Consider the following 14,353-nt stretch of genomic DNA (forward strand, 5'->3'; position numbering starts at 1 on the left):
TCGATGTTGGGCAAAGAAAAAAGGTCTTTAGGACATGCCTTATTCAAATCTTTGTAGTCTACACACATCCTTAGTTTGTTCCCCTTTTTTAGGGATTACCACTATGTTTGTTAACTAATCTGGGTATTTAACCTCCCAGGTGGACCCTATTTTAAGGAGTTTAGATCTTCTTTGATGAAAGCATGCTTGACCTCGGACTGGAGTCTCTTTTTCTGCTTGACCGGATGAAATTTTAGGTCCAGGCTTAGCTTGTGAGTGGTTATATCCAATGGGATCCCTGTTATATCGAGATGGGACCAAGCGAAACAATCTATGTTAGATATAAAAAATTGAATGAGTTTTTTCTAAGCTTGGGAGTTAACCTCGTGCCCATGCATACCTTCTGATCGGGTAGGTGCTCGATCAATATGACTTGTTCCAGCTCTTCGACCGTTGATTTAGTAGCGTCGGAGTCTTCCGGGACTATAAAATATCGGGGGAGCCCGTAATCATCATCTTCGTCAGTCCCCTGCTTATCTGGATGGGTCATGGCCGATATCGGTGGTTGTTATTTGACCTCTTGCTTTGCCCCCGAATTTGGTTCCTCCTACGTTACGAGTGTTGATATCAGAATCACTTCATCGATTGCAAACATCTCTTTTGTGGCCGGTTGTTCTCCGTAGATTGTCTTAATCCCTCCTGGTGTTGGGAATTTTAACACTTGGTGAAGAGTCGAGGGAACTGCCCTAATGTTGTAGATCCATGGCCTCCAAAACAAGGCGTTATACCTCATGTGACCTTCGATCACATAAAACTTAGCCTCCTGGATGGTCCCGGCAGCATTGACTGGTAATGTTATTTCCCCTTTAGTGGTTTCACACGCCATGTTGAATCCATTTAGAACTTGGACCGCGGGCATAATTTGATCTTGTAGATCGAGCTGTTCTACGACTCTCGACTGGATGATGTTGGCCGAGCTACATGGATCAATTAACACACGCTTAACTCAAGATTTATTTATGAGTACAGATACTACCAGAGCATCATTGTGAGGTTGCACGATCCCCTCTGCATCCTTGTCGCTGAAGGACAAGGTTCCTTCCACCGATAATCATGTTAAAGACGTGCTGAGGTTCTTCTGGTTCGGTCTGTTTGTTAGAATCCCTGTTTCTGAAATGATTCTTAGCTCGATCGCTTAGAAATTCTCGAAGGTGTCCGTTGTGGAACAACCGGGCTACTTCCTCTCTCAACTGTCGACTATCCTCTGTCTTGTGGCCATGAGTGCCATGGTATTTGTACATCTAGTTACCCTTTGGGCTGGATCGAATTGTAAAGGTCGAGGCCATTTGGTATTATTGATGCGTCCGATAGCCGATACGATGACAGCCGCATCAACATTAAAGTTATTCTCCGATAACCTTAGTGCTTCTTTAGGTCCGATAGGCCTATCGAAGCCATTCTTTCTCATAAGTCCTCGAGCACTCTGGCCTCGATCACTTCTCCTTTCATTTCGCATAGAACTTCGCCCGGACCCACTACTTCTTCGATCTCCACTATATGGCTGGTAACGATCTCTGCTTGACCTTGGTTCACGATCAATATCTCTCTTGATTCTGTCAATGGGTCTGATAGGATAAACGGACCCGGAAGGAGCCCCAAGTTGGTCGCCTTCGACCCTGATATTTGATTGATACCAGTTATGCATATCGGCCTAAGTAACAGCCGGGTACTCTATCAGATTCTGCTTCAACTGCTACGAAGCCACCGAGCTTCGAACATTTAGTCATTGGGTAAAGGCTTGAATGGACCAATCATCAGTGACCGACGGTAGGTCCATCCGTTCCATTTGGAATCGAGACACGAACTCTCTAAGCATTTCATTGCCCTTCTGCCTTACTTTAAAAAAGTCCAACTTCCTTGTCTCGACCTTGATAGCCCCGGTGTGTGCCTTCACGAAAGAGTCTGCAAGCATAGCAAATGAGTCAATAGAAATAGGTGGTAAATTGTGATACTATATCATAGCTTCCTTCTACAAGGTCTCTTCGAATTTCTTCAGCAAGACAGATTCGATCTTATCATCCTCTAAATCATTCTCTTTAATGGCACATGTGTAAGAGGTAACATGCTCGTTCGGGTCGGTCGTTCCATTGTATTTAGGAATCTCGGGCATGCGAAACTTCTTAGGGATCAGTTTAGGGGCCGTGCTCGGGGGAAAAGGTTTCTGTACGAACTTTTTGGAGTCCAGGCCTTTCAATATCGGCGGTGCTCCTAGGATTTGATTGACCATGGAATTGTAGGTTTCCACCTTCTTGTCGTTTGCCTCGATCTTCTTCTCTCCCGACACAATTCATTTTGTCAGTTCCTCGAGCATCTTCATGATTACCGGATTGGTCCCCGATTCCTTCTCATTCGATCTCCTTGAGGCCAATTCAACTCTGTGAACTACTTCTTGGGATGGCTCGGGCTCAATCCTACTTGGTAGGCGACTCTGGTTTTGGAGTTGGACTAGCGCTGCCTGTTGAACCTGTAACATTTCGAAGATCACCCGCAAGTTGATTCTGCCATCTTCCCCGCCATGCGTGCTTTGAGCGGCCGATCGAACATCTCTACGAACGTTGTCCTCAAGATCAGTGGGCAAATTTGCATTGATGGCCACATGTGAGCTGACATCGATTGGATCTGCAGCCGAGACTCCATCGAGATTGATCGGGGGCACGTCGTTCTCGGGTTCTACGTTATCATTTTCGCCGTGGTGGCTGAAATCATTGTCAACGTGTAGGGATGCTGATTGAGAGTTCAACATTTTGATCCTGGAATCAAAGACACTCCAAAGAACAAGTGTAAAATAGTGTTTGTTATAGAAATTTGTATCAAATAACCACTATTATCCTTAGCCCCCACAGTAGGTGCCAAACTGTTTACCTTCAAAATCAGATAACAATGAATTTATAGTTTTAAGGATACGTGATCTAACTTGATACAAATTGAGGAATCAGATTAATATTGAAATTAATGACAAATAAGTAAATGCAAACCACACAAGTTGAACAATTTTTGGCCTTGAAGGTTGGTCACCCTCGAGTCAAAAATGCCTTAATCGACATCGGAGCAGAATGATGAGATAATAAGAACTAGTAATAACAGTATATTGTTTTGGGATGCGTGTTACAATGCGTCCAATGAATTATCAGGCCCCTCTTTATATAGTAGAGGGTCCTACTCTAGGTACATTTCTATAAAAGGTAAAAATCTCTTGATTTGCTAATTGTCGGTTCCTTGTCGATATGCACCAAGATTCCTGCCGTAATATCCGTCCGATCGCGTATATTTCGATCTTCCGTTTTTTATTTCCGAGCTCGCTCGAGGGTAAGGTCAATACCCGACTCAACGTTCCTTGAAGGCAGTTCTTCTGACTTCAGGTTCTAACTCAGTAAGACTCGAGGTCAATCTCCAATCCGTGGTCGCCACGTTCTAAGCCATATCTACCAAGTTGTAGTCAAGCTCGACTTCGACAGTATAGAAAATGATTTCAACTAGCGAGATAACTTGTATAGGATTCGATTTGTCCTTTCTTTTTCTTTTTTTCTTTTTCTTTTTTTCCTGGTTTATGAATCCACAAGTTCATAAGGATTTGCATCAGAAAGTTTCTCATAAAAAGTAAATACTTTTACAGCCATGAAAACATTCCACACATGCATAATATGAAAGCCACTGATTTAACTAGCTTAATTTGTAGCACTGAACTCACTATTTCTTTTCAGTATAATCAGGACTTACTATAAATATATATTTTCAAAAAATAAAAATTCAAATATACATATAGTCCGAGTTAGTGAATGCGCTCGCACTCCTTACCGACATAGGGCATATAACGGGGATCATCGTTACAGATTCTAAGATGGAGTATTATTCTACACGAGTTTAAGTTCTATGCATTAATTAATAATATAAGTAATAGTTATACGTCATAGTTACGCAATCAAGTTACTATTAATGCAAGCATTAACTGATAATCGGATAAAAATGATAACTAACATCTGGTTAAAATTCACTATAAAATTTAAGAAGAAATATCTATTGTCATTTATAAATTAAGTCCATTCATCACATGAGAAAGAAAATCTGAAAGAAAGATTTTATGACATTTCTTGTTACTAGAGTAGGTGAAGTCTTCATGTCCCTCTAATGACTTCTAACAGCTTGTTTGAATGATTATTACCTATTGTATTGTATTGTATTGTATTATTATTTTAAATATGATATTTATTTTGATAGTTACTTAAATTTTATTGTATCGTATTGTTAAATCTATAGTTATGTAACTGTGAAAAGTAACACTTTATTTAACAATCGATTTGGTGTGGTCGCATCGTTACCTTATTTTTTTTCTCCCATCTTACCATTTTTTATTATCAAATAATTATATTTTATTATATATCCTATCGTTTATTCTTCACCTTCGAGTGATTTTATTTTGTGTCTTACACTAGTTGTGTGAGACCTCTTTTTATCTCATATTTGTGGACTCATATCTTATATATTTGGGTCCATAAAATTTTGGGACCCACACAGTTGTGAGACAAAAAAGAAGCCTCACACAACTAGTGTCAGTTGTGTGAGGCACAAAATAAAATTTTCTAATAATTCTACCTTGTACTCTATTATTGTAAGTTTATTCTGCACATTGTTGATGCGTGATATTATGAAACGACAAAAAACGATACAATTTATCCAAACATTATATTCATTAAGATAATATTATACAATATATTATAATATAATATGATACATTACAAAACGATACGTAACAACCCTCCAACCTGATGTAGTAAAGTTCTAATGGATGTGTTTGGTTCCCAAATGTCTCTATCCTTGTTGGCATTATTGGCCAGAATAATGACAATATATGTCACTTTGGTGAAAGGGTGGTGTGGAAAAACTGATTGAGCTAGCTTTTGGAATTTTGTTTCCCAAATATAGATAAAACGAACACTGTGAAGTTTGGAGCATAAGTGAGATGATTAATGGGTGGGCACTATTTAGACATCAATATCACATGCTCTATTTAATGTATAGAAAGTTTGCAGAGATACGTTACTTGTCGGTGCCTCTGCCAACAGTCTTGGAATAAATACAGGGCATTTTCACGTTTATGTCACACCTCATCTTCACATCTGCATGATCGATCTTATGATATTGGCATTATCTTTCCATTTCAGTAATTTTATACATACTTGGCTCACAATCTTCTGTGGATGTCAATATTTTGCCGGCCTTTGAACATTTGAATTTGACTAACATAAATATTTTTTTTTATGTCTTAACTCTTAAGTTCGACCAAGTTCAATCTTTAATCTGACTAGATCAAGATATTAAAAAGGAGTTAATTAGTTCGACATAAAGCTTATATAATTGTTCAATTTATAATTCAAAAGGGCAAGGCAACCCAATGCATAAAATATTCTGTGTTAACATAGGGTCTGGAAAGGGCCGCACAAAAGGTTAGAACCATTTCAACTATGATAGAAAGACATTTGTTTTGTTGCCAAACCCTTCGCTTTTCTTTTGACTCAAAGTAGGTCGCGATTGTTGTATTTTACTCAGTCGGTGGAGAAATTCGACATCTTTCTCCCTATATTTTAACTGACAAATGTCTTTGAGCTAGCAATTAACAACATGGGACATAAAATAGAAATAGTTAGCTTACGCTTGATTTGCATATTAAAAGGCTATACAATATGAAACACCAGCCAGACAAATTGAAATAAAAATTCTTTAAATAGTAATACCAATGGCAATAAACATAACAATCTTTGGTTCCACAAAGGAAAATGAAAAACTTAATGAGAAATAAAGAACGAAGAAAACTTAATAAAAACTACACTGAGGAAAATAATACACTTTGGATAGTTTTCATGTAAGCCTGATTAGTAGTACTATAACCTCCATCAATCACAAGATTAAGTCCACTAACAAACTTAGATTCATCACTAGCCAAATACAACGCCGCCTCCGCCACATCCTCCGCCGTCGGCACCACCCCTTTTAAATTCGCCGACGAGCAAATAATTCCATCAACCACACTCTTACCTGCTCCCATTGCCTTAACTAAAAGTGGTGTAGCCACAGCACAAGGAGAAACACAATTAACCCTAATCCCAAATTGACCTAATTCAGCACATAAATTCTTTGTTAATCCAACAACTGCATGTTTTGAAACAGTATAAGAATGTGGTGATTCTCCTGCATTAACAGAAGCTGCACTTGAAGTAAAAAGAATAACACCCTTTTTAGCTGGGATCATAACCCTAGCAGCATATTTAGCTCCAAGAAATGAACCATAAACATTAACATCAAATACCCTTTTGAAATTTTCGTTATCCGAATCGACTATATTAAAATCAAGATTTCCTGGAATTCCTGCGCTGTTGAACATGATGTCGAGTTTGCCATACTTGGAAATTGTTGTGTCAATGAGATTTTTAACGTCCGAGTCACTTGTTACATCACAATGGATGTATGTAACATCATTTGGATAGTTGAGACTTTCGCAAAGAGATTGGCCTATATTGTCTTGAACATCTGCTATAACAACTTTTGCTCCATTTTGTAGAAAAAGTCTAACTGTACTTTCTCCAAATCCACTAGCTCCTCCAGTGATAATGGCTACTTTGCCTTCTAATCTGCATTTCAAGAATTTATCACATTAATGAGTCATATAGAAGAAAAAAAAACCTATGTACGATTAGAGTTAGAGCCCGAATTTTAACTTTATAGGTTCTGAATTTTAGAACGACGTTTTCAATAATTAGGTGTTATATTTGATATTTGTATATATTTAATGAGTTTATTAATATAAATATACTGTTTGATTGAGTAAAAGCTATTGGGTTCGGATTCAACTAAACTCACATTCGAGCTTCTAGCTCCGCCCCTATCTACGGTGCATATATATATATATATAATATATATGTTTGATTGAGTAAAAGCTATTTTGGCCATTCTCATCCCTACCATTAACAAAGTTAGCAAAATTATCTCTAACCCTAACGTCCCTCCACTATGGCAGCTGACCCCATCAATTTTATCCATGTCAGCTGCCATGTCATCGACCTCACCAAATTAAAACCCTAACATAAACGACCCCCACTCCTCACCTCTCCACCCTTTCTCTCATCTTCTCTCCCTCACCTCATACCAAAATCGCCGGAAACCATGGCATTTGTCATCACTAAAATCGCCGGAAGTTCATACATATTTGAGAGACCAAAAAATTTGTCATCACTAAAATGCAGTTTATGTTACTAACACAAACCTAGCAAGGCATCGAAACTTGACATCATTATGATTTGAACTTTAACACCATAAGTATCTTCCCAATTCAACAAAGTACAGATTCTAGCACTATTTTGCAGTCAGAAAGCAATTAAAAGCATTCAAATAACGAATAAGAAAGAACAAACAGAAGTACAAGAAAATGGTAATATCACTACTCTGCCTCAACATCACTGCCAACTGATGTTGGTTAAAACAACAAAGAATAAATCACTTAACTAATCTACTTTAATAAGCTTGATAAACATGTTCACTCACTCAGTGAAATATTTTTATCTAAAGAAAGTCCATCAAAAATCATAATGACAATTCTACGAACTTTTAAAAAATGATAGGCATAGCAAAGTATAGAACATCAAACATAGATTTGGGCATACCAAGTTGTTCTTAAGCATCTTCATAAGGAGTTATTGAAGGATTGTGCATCAACATTATATTCAAGTAACATAAAATGAACTTCAACAACTTCTGAAGAACAAGACAGACCCATTAGGTATTCTTCTAAGCTTTTCCAAATCTTTTGTATGGTGATTTTAGTCTCCTTTCAAATATATCTCCCAAATCGGTACTAACCAGCCGCCATTAACACCACCATTAATTGACAGACCCACCTTCTTCGCATAAACCCCCCACCGTATCTCCTCCATTTTTTTCATATTCTCATCCACAGCAAAACAATGAAGAACCAAACAGAATAAAATGAAGAACAAACCAAAAGAAAGAACAGACCCCGATATCAGAGTGACTCTTTTGGCGGTGTCTATAGCTTCTTATTTTTTCTGAATGGGATTGGAAAGAGGTGATAGTGAGAGGTCAGCTAAAGAATTCAATCAAATAAGTATTTTTATGTGGGAAGAAGAGATTAGAACATTCTCAGGTGATTGAGGGTGGGTGATATAATGGGATTGGGTAGAGATTCCAAGATTAAGCAATCAAATCGATGAACGGAAAATTTAATACTTTGAGAATTCGAGGAAAATAGAAATAAATAGCACTGAAATTAAAATTGAATAGAAGAGAATCACTGCAATCATGAGTGAGAGAGAGAAAGAGAAAATGGAAGGAGAAAGTAGACGAAGAGGGGAGCCAGTACCGTGGCGGTTAGTTTTACCCACCGAAAATTTTCCGGCAAAATGCCATGGTTTCCGGTGATTTTGTATGAGGGGAGGGAGAGAACATGAGAGAAAGGGCGGAGAGGTGAGGAGTGGGGGGTGTTTATGTTAGGGTTTTAATTTGGTGGCGTCGATGACATAACAGCTGACATGGATAAAATTGATGGGTCAGCTGCCACGGTAGGAAAACATTAGGGTTAGGGGATAATTTTGCAAACTTTGTTAATGGCAGGGACGAGAACGGTGGAACAGTATAACGGGTGGCACAACAACCAATAAACAATAGTAAAGGGGCAATGAAATATGGAACTAGAATTGAAAGAGGAAAGTATTAAAGAAATTAGCTTACCTTCTGCTTGTGGGAGCTAGAGGAGAGCAGCCATTCATTTTGAACAGATTTCTTGGAAATAACAGAGGAAGTTCTAAGCCAATGAGATTTCATTTGTCCAAAAAAAAAGCAATTTATAGGGGAGCAAATGAGGTACCCTTTGACTTTTCAAACATGAGAAATGGTACGTTATTATTGTAGGATTTGGGCCTAGGGGTAAGTGAAGTTTTTGCCAATTTCAATTGGGAATTTTTCCTATATATATATTTTAGGATAGGAACTTATTAATTTATTTTCTCTAGGTTTTGTAGTTTTCAAAAAGTATCTAGGTTTTTTTTACAAATTGTATACATTCCTCCCTTAAAAATCTCTTATCCCATTATCAATGTCTTTAATTAAGGGATTCAATTATATCCTTTCCTTTTTTTTACACTTCTCCTCATTTCATGCTTCCTAATTTTTTCAATACGCATATCTCCTCTTCTCTCTCTCTTCAATAGTTGCACGTCTTCAGCAAGAATCTACTAACTTTGCTTCAACTGTTGAATGATTTTTGTTGGAACCTTCAAATAGATTAATGTCATATTCTATGTTCCTATTATCCTTATAATATTAGGAAAGTGATACCTAATCTAACAAATCCAATAACACAAAAACTGCTTTCCATAACAGCAACCAAAAAGAAATTTTTTCTTTGCAGTTAGAAATATATACACATGACGTAGAATGTCATGCGATGACAAAAAAAAATCAGTTGCAATTGCTCATCACCATATACAATTATCATACATTTGTAATAAAATTTCTGCAAAAATTATAATACAAATACAATTATGATACAATCGTGATACAATTCTGATCTTCCTCATCTTCTTCATCTTCTTCAAGTTTCAATCACAACTCTAAACTTAAATTCTGAAACAATATTGTATTATATATTATTTTAGATATTGATATATCAGATACAAATCAAATACAACTTTAATACAATTGTGATACAATTATGAAACAAATATGATACAATTATAATACAATCGTGATACAATTCAAAAACTTTTCTTCTTCGAGTTTCAATATGAAATTTTACCTAAAAACAACGCTAAACTTAACCAATCTCCCTCAAAATTGAGATATAAACTCCAAGTTATATTCTCAATTGTTTGCAGGAGCACCCAATTCAAACAAATCAAAAATTCATAAAACACAGATGTTGAATTCAAAGCTTCAATGTTTTTTAATGTTTGTCAATGGAGAACTCTTTGCTACTGATATTTTAGAGATAATGTCAATGAATTTGTGTGAAAAGGATGAGATTTGGGTTAATTTATATAAAAGAAAGAAATATTTCAAAATCTTTTTAAAAATGGGATGAAAACGTGATTTTAGGGGCTTTGTATAACTTAAATACATGAGAGTGAGAGGGGGAGGGGGGGCTAGCGTGGGGGAGGTGAGAGGGAAGAGTTGTATTAGTTACATCCTAGTTTTAAGGATGCTCTCTTTATTAAGGTTTTATATATAAATAGTAAATATAGATAGAGAATATAATTTTTATGGAACCTAAAGAAAAGTGGTAAATAAGTTTCTATTATAGTATAACTAGTTAAATTTCCCATTTCAATTTCAGTTGGCGTCAAAAATTATTTATATTTGTTAGTCGAAAAAGTATATAATTTTTGTATATAACATAATGTATATATATATATATATATATATATATATATATATATATATATATATATATATATAAATATATATATATATATATATATATTTTAAGAAGACAATGTCATTTTCCTAACAGTTTTCCAGCAGGTAATTGGGCACAAGCTTTGCTTCTAAAATGCCCGGGGCCGGCTGGATCCACTTTCCTTGATTAATTCGTTCAATGTACATTTACTTAAATAGTCTTTCATCAAATCACTTAGTTTATAAATAATATATATAATAATGCTTGTATAATATATTTATAATCATGTAATAATCGACGTATAATTAATTTATATATACGGTTTAGGAAAAATATAACAGTAAATATTACGTTAGGAAAAATATAACAGTAAATATTACGTTAGTTATCTTTTAGTGCTCCAAGTGGTGAAGACGACTTTTAATTTACGTGTCCCACTAGTCTAAGAAGTTTTCTATTGTATTTTTTAGCAATATTCTAACATAGAGGTAAGACTATGTTATTATTAATTTTTCTAACGTTAAGGTAAAATAGATACTTATATTAGATGGAAAAACTTCTTTGAGTTCCGTGAAACTCAGTGAAGTTATGGTAACCATGTGAAGAATCAAATTGTTTTTTTCTTTCTAAAACAGGTTTGTGGTCTAATTGATTTTTGGTTGAAGTTTCACATAGATCAAACAGATTAAAAAGAGTACAAATAAAGAAAAGACGACGGGATCCCTTAAACTTATATCTAAATGATTCGAATAGTATAACAAAATTCGTAAGCTTCTTGCTTAAACAGTAGAAAAGGCTCAATATTTTATAAATAAAAAAGAAGATGATGAAGACGAAGAAAGACTCAATGTATTCATCGTCAAATAATTTTTCTCGTTAGATAGTATAGGAATGTTGAATAGAAAGGTTTTTTTGTTGTTGTTTTCCATCAAAATTTTGAAAATAAATGTTTTAAATGCTCTTTAAAAGTAAGTACATAGATCCGAAACATATAAAATATGGTTACTTAATCTTATCGTGGCCCAAGCTTTATTGTGAAAATTAGCAAACACAACCAACGGCAAGAGATGGAATACCATAAACAAAAAAGTGTACCTATTAAAAATGTGAATGTGGTATCATTTTTTTTTTTTAATTTCCCATTTATTTTGCCATGAAGACCGAGTCGGGTTGAAGTGTGAGCTGGGGATCAGATTGAGTTGGCAAATTGTTGGTGAAGTTAATGCTGGTACTAATTGAAGAGATAACAAAACTTAAAGCAATACAATGGCAGATCCAACTACTACCTAAACGGGCAGCATGTCTCACTCGCATAGATTGCAATTTGCCCATGTGCTGCTTAAAGACTAGTCCCTGTAGGCTGTGGTACAGCTCTCGTTCATCAATCATACATGAAAATAGTGTTGGGAAGAAACGCTCTATAGAAATCATATTCATGCTAATAAAAACGGAATAATAGCGTAGAGATACAATAATCAATAAGAATAAAAGAGTGACAATGACTCCAAAAAATTTATGTGAAAAACTCTTAGTGTTGCTTGAAGACCCTGTAGGCGTAGTAGTACAACTCTCGTTCATTAGCCAAGCGTCGCATTAACTTTTCCATATACAATTTAAATAGAAGAAAATAATTTTACAAGTATTTCTTGTATTTTATTTATCGATCTCATGTGTTACCTCTTTACCAATTTCATGTGAAGATGGTTAATATAATTGTGAAAATAACATTCGTAATGGGCGGAAAATTCATCTCTCCCACGAAATTAAACGACCCTCCTTCCAGTGTGATTTTTCTTTTATTTCTCATATTTACCTTTCTAAATTGGTGCAGATAGTTGAGAAAAATGGATAGTCATGTTTCACCTAAAATTAATATTTAAAAAGAAATTGTGGATCGACAATTTGATATTTTTGGGAATACATATGCAGTACTAAAACGCCCATAAAAGTTAAATATGAAGACTTTTTCAAACAAGTACATAGTGCATCTTGCATATTTTTCCTTTAAAATTCATCTTTTCATCTTTCCATTCAAAAAGTGAACGGGGCACATACATATTTAGGGGATTCATCTTTCTTTCCATTCAAATGGTGAATGAGACATGACTTACATATTTATTATATCTTCTAATTAAAATTGTGTCTCAACATTTAGATGGTGTTGTGTTCCAGTTTCTAATTACATCCTTTTGTATGGGTCGAAATCTGACCAAATAAGAATCTACGTGAAAGAGGAACGGTAAAGGCATTTGGGACGAAGTCGTATTCATACAAAGCTATAGCGACGAGCATCTCGGCTAAGGCCGAGGTCGTTACTACTTGTACGAAGATTTGGATGTTGCGGTATTTCAAAGGGCCAATCTGTAAAATAGCAAAATGACTTAAGTACTATGGCTAATGACCGTTGAGTAAAGGAGGTGATGGAATATATGAGTCCACCAAACTATATAGAGACCAGGTCCTATATAGGTTTCCACAGATAATACTAATGCAACAGTAAGTAAATAGAACATGGAACTTTTACGTGGAAAAATCCCTGCTCAACGGGATAAAAAACCACGACCTATACTGGTAGAATTTCAACTTCACTATGAGCAATCTTTAGATTACAACCTATGCAATCTAGGAATTAAACTCTTAATCCCTCCATAACTTGTAATACACCTATCACAAGCCACTTTTCAATATACCTATTACAAAGACTTCAACTCATGACTAACTCTAGTCACGACACAAACATTAAAGATTTATGATTTTCAAGAGGTTCCTAAAGAAGCTTCTAGATAAGCAAAGTAGGAATTACAATGAAGAACAATTACAAAGTTACAACTCAACTAAGGACATACAAGAGACTTGTTGTAGGAACTGGTCCGTAGTAGTATTGTACTTTGTTCTTGATGCACTTGAGAATTGAATGCTTGAATAAATTCTCTAAGGGGTCGTTTGGTAGGAGGTATTAGAAAAAATAATACAAGCATTAGCTCTATACATTACTAATACCTTGCTTGGTACATTTTTTCAACATGTGCATACTTGGTATTATCCTATGCATTAGTAATGCATAGAAAACCATGGCATTAGTAATACCAAGGCTATTAATGCATGCATTAATATGTTTAAAGACAAAATTGTCCTTAAAGTCCTTTAAAGCTAGAGAATATGGAGGACATTTTTGTAAACAACTATTTTTCTTAAAAATTATGCAATGCATTATAATTTTAATACACCACATCAAATAGTAGATAAGAAATAATATATGCATAACTAATGCTTGCATTACTAACACATGCATTACTAATCCATGCATTACTAATTCATGCATTACTAATACACCTTATTCCGCATTATTCTGATACATCCTACTAAACCACCCCTAAGTGTTCAAGTGATGTTTTGTTGTAATGTTCTTTGTTAATACAACTTGGATGACATCACTTGAATGATGTAAGCACTTGGTTGGTCAATGGGGAGAGACTGTTGCACTGTGCTACATTGTTTGTGTGTACAGTGCAGGCTATCACTTTCCAGCTGTAGACAGTTGATTTCGCACTGTTGTCAGGGAAACACAAGGGGATCAGGTCCCTATGTTGATTTGTTATCTTCTGAAGTCATAGCAACTCACATTTGCTTGAGTCCATTGATTGAGTTGTGTACCAAGTGTGTCAGGTACCTTATCTGATTCTTAGACAGTAAGTTTGTTAGATTATCAAAACATAAAGCTAAGGTACTGTAAACCCATCAATTTCCCCCTTTTTGATGATGACAAACTTAAAAATTGACAATCATGTTTAGAGAAACAGAAACCAGATAAAGTACGAGGAACTTCACAAGTTCCCCCTGACTTTATGTTTTCCCCTTAATCAGATCCCCCTGCTTCAATTTATCATATTCTTTTTTCCCTTTTGGCATCAT

General features: G+C 35.5%; 1 protein-coding gene across 1 annotated transcript; it reads right to left on the reverse strand.

Moving 5' to 3' along the window:
- Positions 1–5,738: 5,738 nt before the first annotated feature.
- Positions 5,739–8,912, reverse strand: LOC107787710 (short chain aldehyde dehydrogenase 1). The gene is made up of 2 exons (XM_016609315.2): positions 8,776–8,912; positions 5,739–6,662 (listed from the first exon to the last, which is right to left on the reverse strand). The coding sequence occupies exons 1-2, from the start codon at positions 8,811–8,813 to the stop codon at positions 5,858–5,860; spliced, it is 843 nt and encodes a 280-aa protein (XP_016464801.1). The 5' UTR covers positions 8,814–8,912; the 3' UTR covers positions 5,739–5,857.
- Between the last annotated feature and the right edge of the window lie 5,441 nt (positions 8,913–14,353).

This window comes from Nicotiana tabacum, chromosome 5 (assembly GCF_000715075.1).
Source record: "Nicotiana tabacum cultivar K326 chromosome 5, ASM71507v2, whole genome shotgun sequence".
NCBI lineage: Eukaryota > Viridiplantae > Streptophyta > Magnoliopsida > Solanales > Solanaceae > Nicotiana > Nicotiana tabacum.